General features: G+C 37.3%; 1 protein-coding gene across 1 annotated transcript; it reads left to right on the forward strand.

Moving 5' to 3' along the window:
- Positions 1540-8335, forward strand: LOC109845845 (adenylosuccinate lyase-like). Its single transcript, XM_020415107.1, has 9 exons — positions 1540-1551; positions 1682-1897; positions 2028-2210; positions 3663-3884; positions 4677-4793; positions 4902-5045; positions 5197-5298; positions 7174-7242; positions 8102-8335. The coding sequence occupies exons 1-9, from the start codon at positions 1540-1542 to the stop codon at positions 8333-8335; spliced, it is 1299 nt and encodes a 432-aa protein (XP_020270696.1).

Below are 8428 nucleotides of genomic sequence, written 5' to 3' on the forward strand. Positions count from 1 at the left end.
AGAAGTCCTTGTAGCATGTGTATTATCATGTCTACTATCTTTTCCCAAAGTTTTACATTTTTTGGAATTTATTTGATATTTTTAAACAGGGTTTTAAAATCAGCATTTCACTTTCAAACCTGTAATATTATATATCTGTTTGCGGTTGACCGCTATGGTCGACCGCGCCTTTGATTTTTCCTGCGGAGCTAGCAGAGACTTTCGCGGTCGACTGCCATGGTCGACCACCAGCTTAAAAATTCCCACGATCGACCACCACGGTCGACCGCCAAAGTTTCTGGAATTTTCTGAGTTTCGAAAGTGGCTCGCGGTCGACCGTGAGTTTTCCACGGTCGACCCCCGTACTGTCAAATCTGCTCTAACGGCTAGTTTCCAGAGCCGTTGTTGAGCTGGTTTTTTGGTCTTTTCTTAGCTTTCTCTTGGTTTTGGGGTTTCATAAAAATACCCCCTTTTACCTTAGTTTTCGATAGCAATCCAAGAGGTTTAACAAAGTTTTAATTAAGGGTTTAAGTTTGTTTAAAGTGTGTTTATAAGCTTTTAAGCATTTGAGTGTTTCGGTTTTGTGAATCAATTCCACAAGAGCTTGAGGAGATCATCTATTGAAGTTTGATCTTCCAACTGTTCTCCCTCCATCTCTTGATCTATTGAGAAGTTTTCTAAACTCTATTTCTAGCTTTTTTATATATTTAAGTTTCAAGTTCTTATGCATGTTTTAGGGTTTTAAATATGAATTTTTATGCACATAATCATGTATTATATATTGTGTTTCTCCCAGAAGTTTTTATCTGTTGTTGACATGTTTTCATGTAAGATTCATATTGTTTTAATCATATTTGAATCACCTAAACACGGCGTGAACAAAACACACACAACTAGATTTAGAATCTAGAATTTTAGCCTATGGTCGACCGCACCATAGTGGCGGTCGACCGCATGCAGGGCAGAGGCCTGGGTAGGCCCTGAAACTCATCGCGATCGACCACCACATAATTGAGATCGACCGCCAAACTGTATATCGGACTGTGCATGTTTTGTTCATATTAGAGAACAATCATTTATTGTATTTGTATTTATTATGAGATTCACTTTGTCATACACTTGTACACAGAGAGAAGTGTGTGGCGAGAGTTGGGGATCATCCCAAGAGGAGTGGCATCGGTTGACGAACCTAGGGAGAGGTTGTATCCGAGCACTTGAGGGAGACACGTCTAGTTCAACACTTGCGAGGGTGTAGAGTGGGATTACAAGAGTGTGTTCGTTATAGAGTTTTCGGTAAACTAGAAAACGTAGTGTGAGGTGTAAACGTTATCCGGGTGAACGTAGAAAACCCAGTTGTGATAGTGAATTTCTCCCCGGGGGTGGGAAGCGGAGACGTAGGACGGAAGATCCGAACTCGGTGATCATTTGATTGTGTTTGAGTGTGCTTTGGCTTTTATTCTTATTTGTGATTATTGCTCATATCGCCATTGTCTCATTATTTAGTTTGCCCACTATCTAGTCATCATTAAAACTTGTCATAGTGTAGTCATGTCTTGAGTAATGGAGAAAGAGGCAACTTACAAGTAAAAAAGGTTTACCACTTTCTCCATTACCCATCATGATCTGACAAAGCCGGCCACTGTAGTTATTTTCATGTTGGCTACTTAGTGCAAAATGCTAATCTGAAGTGATTCTTTTTTAGGTAAAATGGTTGCTAAAATTATCAGAAATAACTAAAATCAAGGAGGTTCAAAGCTTCAGCGAGAATGCCAGGTCTTATTTAGAAAGTATAGTTAGTTGCTTCAGCAAAGCTGATGCTTTGGAAGTAAAAAAGATTGACAAAGTAACTAACCACGATGTTAATGTAGTGGAATACTTCTTGAAACAGAAATGTCAATCCAATGCTGAGATTGCTGAGGTGAGTTTTTGATGTTCCTTGTTGTGGGTACTCTATGCTTCCTCTTTTTTTAACTATGACTAACTATGATTTCAAAGATTTCATTTGATGCTTAATATATGACATCAGATTCTACAAAAATTTTTTTTATGTACTGGAGTTTTTCCATTTTGCTTGTACATCAGAGGATATAAATAATTTAGCCCATGCATTGGCACTGAAGGAGGCGTTCAACAGTGTCATATTTCCTGTGATGATTGAGTTGTTGAATGCAATATGCAAATTAACGAAGGAAAATGCTCATATCTCCATGTTGTCTCGCACTCATGGACAGGTATTTTCAGTTCTAGATGAGAGGCAACTCTTGTTATAACGGAATACCAACTTTTTGTTGATTAGATGTTATCTACAAAAACTTTAATAATATATAAGCATAATTGAAAATCTTAAATTTCCCTTTTATTTGTGTTTACACATAGAAGGACATAGTTTATTGTATATATTGATTTAGTAAAAAGAATCAGAAGCTATTAGACTAAGAAAATGCAGAGAATGCTTCAAGGGAAAACAAAAATTCTTTTTCATTTACATGAACTAATTTATTTAGCAATCCTAAATTCTTAATGAAATTTATGTTATCTACAAAAACTTTAATGCTATATAAGCATAATTGAAAATCTTATATTTCCCTTTTATTTGTGTTTACACATAGAAGGACATAGTTTATTGTATATATTGATTTAAAAAAAAAAGAATCAGAAGCTATTAGACTAAGAAAATGCAGAGAATGCTTCAAGGGAAAACAAAAATTCTTTTTCATTTACATGAACTAATTTATTTAGCAATCCTAAATTCTTAATGAAATTTATCCCAAATGGAGAGGGGATGCAACTGACAAGAGCACGTTTAGAGAAGGATTAGAGAAGTGGGATTACTCAAAGAAAAACAAAGTACTCTTGGGTTTTAAAAGTTAAACTTAATCTAAGGTGCACAGGGTAATATTCCACTAAGAATTTTTCCCTAATGTCCTAGTGGTGGATTTTTTTTGGTTGCAATAACTCAAAGATTTCTGGCTGGTCATTTTGGTGAATTTTTATTTTTACAAAAGCCTATCAGAAAATGAGTGAGAAGTTAAGTTGCTTAAATAGGTATGCCCAAGACTTAAGTGTAACACGTCTAGTTGATTTTGACAGTGGGTTCAACCAAACATGTTACACTTGGTGGGTCCCACGGCTTGTACTACACCAATGGGCCCGACGGCCCGGGGCGTAACAAATTGTATCATAGCAGTTGTGAGTCGGAAGTGTGGAGCTAAGTGCTATGCGGGGCTAAGTGCTATATTGCGTGACTGCGGCGAGAGCCACCTCTAGAGTCCACATAACCTAGTGATACCGGGATGCGCCAATTGTCATGTCATGATGAGGACGTCGCTTATGTAAGGTGGGGTATTTGTGACACTCCTATTTAGTCCAACATCAGGACATGAGTGAGGATTTAAGTGGCTTAAATTATTTAAGTGTAACATTGGTTAGTCGATTTTGGCAGTAGATTGAGCCAAACAACACGTTACACTTGTTGGGTCCCACGGCTTGTACCGCACCAATGGGCCCTTCAGCCCGGGGCGTGATATGGTCAATATTAGAAGCGGACATATACTAAGATGACTGCTCAAAGCAGCTAAAATATCATATTGATAATTTTCATCGTTATGCTACAGGAATAAATGATTTGCTATTGTAATAGGTTTATGTGTTTTAGTTCTGATATCTTCTAACTCCCTTTGTAGCCTGCTTCACCCACTACTTTGGGAATGGAGATGGCAAATTTTGCTTTCAGACTAAGTGAAGTAGGAAAGACCTTTACAGAAGTGCAAATATTGGGCAAGTGTGCTAGAGCTGTTGGATACTACAATGCACACAAAGTTCCATATCCTAATATTGATTGGCCCACTATTGTTGCTGAGTTCGTGACCTCTTTTGGGTTAGGTTTCAACCCTTACATGACACATGCATGTTTATTTACTTCTACTACTTTTCTCTTTGCAAGGTGGGTTAGGTTTCAACCCTTACATGACACATGCATGTTTATTTACTTCTACTACTTTTCTCTTTGCAAGGTTTTACCTATCTGATTCATTTCTTACTTCTACTACTTTTCTCTTTGCAAGGTTTTACCTATCTGATTCATTTCAGCTTGATGGAATTTTTTTGCGTAATTAAGTAGTGCATAGACAATTTTGATATGGTTTTTTCTTTGTGGATGACTTGGATATGTTTCATTAATGGGAGGAGTACTTTATTTACCTGTACTTTTTTGACACTGCTGCTTGTATTAATTGTTCTCTGCTTGAACTACTTTACTAGTAAACAGTCCTCGTGAAGATTTAGGCAACTATACAAACTGTAAAAGTGTATAACTAATAGAGCCTTAGGATTTTCTTTAATATGAGTTTTGCAATCGACTCAGGTGACTGAAATGTAGGTTTTTTTTTCCATTTCACATTTCAAGAGCTTACAAAAGGTGATTCATATAGTAAGTAGATACTATCATGTGCATACTTGATAATAAGTAGATACACTTGTAGGTTATCTATCTATATTGGAATTACAGTACCATTATCAATTAGCCTATTCTACGCCAACCCGTTAATGCATAAATAATAATGGAATTGCAGCACCAGCTAATAATTTTGTTAAGTTTGTGTTGTCTAAAAGGTTACGTCAATGCAGCCTATGAATGGAATGGCACTTGACTTGCATGCATACTCTCTATCTGAGCCTGTTGCTTGCTTCGTACATAGATTGAGCCGGATGACTATATCGCAAAGCTTTTCAATGCAGTTGTTCAGTTTAATAACATCCTAACGGATTTTGATCGGGATATATGGAGCGATATTTCGTTAGGTTATTTTAAGCAGGTAACATTCTTAAGCTTGACCAATATACCCCTAAAATATTAGGACCTATTTTAGCTCCCAAACTTCCAATTTTGAACTAAACGATTTCATGATAATTTTTCTTTCTAGATGATCAAGGCTGGGGAGATTGGATCTTCAACTATGCCTCATAAAGTTAATCCCATTGATTTTGAGAATAGTGAGGGCAACTTGTGTTTGGCTAATGCTATTTTATATGCTCTCAGCTCGAAATTGCCCATCTCTCGTATGCAGGTGTGTATCATTTACTTCTCCATCTTTATTCATGGTTCTTGAGGAGTACCTAATGTGAAGTTCAGTGCTATATCATAGTTCAAAAAACACGTCTTAGTGTCTTATTCTGGTAAAGTTATACTATACTTATTGCATGTGTAGTCCTTGACAGAGGGATTTGACCGATTCCACTGTTTTGAGGAATTTGGGTATTGGATCTAGGTATTCTCTCTTGGCATACAAAAGTGCACTACAAGGAATCTGGAAGCTTCAGGTTAGTAGTAAAATCTGTATGAGATGGTTATCACTAGAGAATTAGATATAAAGCTAGATTTGTTATTGGTAGGAAATGTGTCGCTGTCATCGTTCTTTGCTTCATGTGTGTTGTTTGTTCTGTTCTTACTTTAACTATTTGGGTTGGGCATATGTTGAATTTGAATTCGTCACTAATGCAAGATGCTAAATTCTATGAATTATGAGATCATACAAATGTGGATCCATTTCAAGATGAATTCTTGTCTTGCTGTCAACATAATTTCTATCCAATGTACATTTGTCTAATAATATATATGATTTTACGGATGTTTAAGTTTTTTTCTATATAAGTATTTCTTTTCTAAAATTATACTAACCATTTCCCTCAAAAATATTGTATGAACTATGTATTTGCTATCCTTTTCAATTTCCTTTAGATCTAATATTTGGGATCCATAACTATAATATCTGGCATGATTCTTTTGAAAAAAATCTGTCTGTACATTCGAGTAGTTGATGCGAAGAAAGATACATCTAAAAGTGGCAAAAGCTCCTTTCTTACTCAATATGCTGCTGACGTATAAAGACAATCCTAATGTTAACATTTAATTAGCGGTGGAAAATGGGTCGGGTTGGGTCGGGTAGGGTCATAGTTGACCCAACCCATAAAAGTGTGACCCGACCCGACTCGTTTAACAAATGAGTCATTGTAATCCGACCCGTTTATTAAACGAGTTACCCAACCCAACCCATATAACCTGAATAACCCATTTATCAAATCTCAGTTCAATATCGTGGATACTATATAGATCAGAATGAAATTCTTTTGACTCTTTCGACAACCATGAGTCAAAATATGCGATATTGCTACATAGATTGTACAAGAGATTGACCTTTTAATAACAATCCTAATTAAGGAATAGGTTACCACTTATTCAAAGCATTATAAACCACGGTCCCCGCCTTTTTGGCCGTCGCCTCACTCCGATGAACCCCCTAATCCCTCTGATCATCACACGACATAAAAGTCAAAACCGGACCGAAACTGGGCTTTAGAAAAAAACCTGCGCACTCCCAAGCTGACCTCTGACCCTTCAACCCTGCAACATAGCTCCTCCTTGGATCCAGAGCTCTGCTCTTGAACAGATCCCAGCAGCTCTCCCCTATCGAGTTGAAGTAGTTCCCCGACAGCGATAGGTTCTCCAGCTTCCCGCAGCTTGCCAGGTCGCAGAGCACGTCGGGCACCCATTTCCTCCCCTTCTCCGACATCCCCTTATCCTCATCCGATCATGTTCGTACAAGAAGAACTGCGATCGATCTCTACTATTGAAATGCTGGCTCGCTGTCGATGAGGGCCAAGACATGGCTGACCGTGCCGGAGATGCTGGACCTGGCGAGAAACTGGGGGTCGAAGGAAGAGGAGAAAAAGGAGAAGGAGGAGGATGAACACGATGAAGATGATCTTCATATTTGGAGTTTGCAACCTATTTAGAATTAAACGGGTCGGTATTGAGTTACACGGGTCAGTTCGGGTCAACCCTAATTTACCCATCTAACAAACGGGTCAGTTCGGGTTGACCCGTTTATGACTCGACCCATATAACTCGACTCGTACCTAATATAAACAGGTTGGGTCAGGTCAGGTTGATGGGTCGAGTCATAATTTGCCACCCCTACATTTAATCCAATTTATTCAGAAACTTGCCCAAATTAGTTTGAAGTTTAAAGCTCATTATTTTAAAGTAATAATACTTTGATTGTACATTTTTGATACAGTGCCATCAATTTGTCTCATTCCAAATTACATATTTAATAATGACATGACTCATGAAATTACACTGCTTTGTAACTCTCTTCATTTCTTAATTAATTATTTCTTCTCCATTATGTGTAGGTAAATGAGTCTCGTCTCAATGAAGGCCTGGACCAGGTGTGGGAGGTGCTTGCAGAACCAATACAAACAGTAAGTCCTGACAATGCACTACACTTCCCTTTAGACTTTATTATGACTACTTTTGTATAATTTTTCTTTTTTCTGCTTTTGTTGGTTATATGATGTAATATCAAAGGTTTGTTGTATGTCGTATTATTTTTGAAGGTTTTATATAAGACATCTAATTCCACCTCCCCCAGTATTTTGACTATATGATGGGAAAGATGACAGTCCAAGAGAGGGGTATTTTCACTCGAAAACAAATAGAATATAATTACATTAAGTCTCAATGATGGTCTAGTTACGAACTATTATTCTAGCATTCCTTCTTAAGATGGAAGAGTATATAGACCTGTCATTTTTAGCTAGTTAAATCTAAGCAAAAAATTCCCTTCCCCTTCCTCCCCCACAACCCCCCCAAAAAAGGTAATGTTTTAGGGAAACCGTTACCTATCTGTCTGAATTGACATGTGAAGTGACATTTTGCTCAATATCATTTCATAATGAAGTGACAATCAACCTTTATATGCTTCCTGTTCTCATGAGACTTAGTCTGTACCATTGGCAATATACGCCAGAACCTAATTATTACGATGTATTTCCATAGTCTGAGGTATAAATACACCTATCTCCTGGTGAAGGTATTTAATCAACATAATCCCTCAAGCAGCAAGAGACATAACTTGATAATCAACCTTAGCAATAAATCATGGCACGGTAGTCTGCTTCATCGTAAGATCACTATATTCCTCAAATAAAAGTACAATATCTGCCAACGAGACACTATCAAGAATATAATTTGCTCAATCAACATCAAAGTAACCAATAATATTAAAGAATAAAAGAGACCCTTGTTGCTGAAGGACTCTCTCTTGTTTTCTTGTATTAGGTTATGCGCAGATACAATGTCCCAGAGGCATATGAGAAGCTGAAGGATCTCACCAGAGGAAGAGTTGTCAGCAAGGAGAGAATTCAAAAGTTTACTAATTGCTTGCAATTGCCAGAAGAAGCAAAGAGCGTTCTCTTGAATTTGACTCCCCAGTCATACATTAGAGAAGCAGAGAAGTTGTCTAAGTCTATCGACGATCATGTGGATTTGGTTAATGGGTTCAGGCTTTTATAGCCGTTGAAACAAACGTTGAATGAACAAGATGAAAATTTTACTAATTGAATTCTTCGTGGTTCATGTTACTTCCCCTTTGCATTTTTGTTATGA

This window comes from Asparagus officinalis, chromosome 6 (assembly GCF_001876935.1).
Source record: "Asparagus officinalis chromosome 6, Aspof.V1, whole genome shotgun sequence".
NCBI classification, from domain to species: domain Eukaryota; kingdom Viridiplantae; phylum Streptophyta; class Magnoliopsida; order Asparagales; family Asparagaceae; genus Asparagus; species Asparagus officinalis.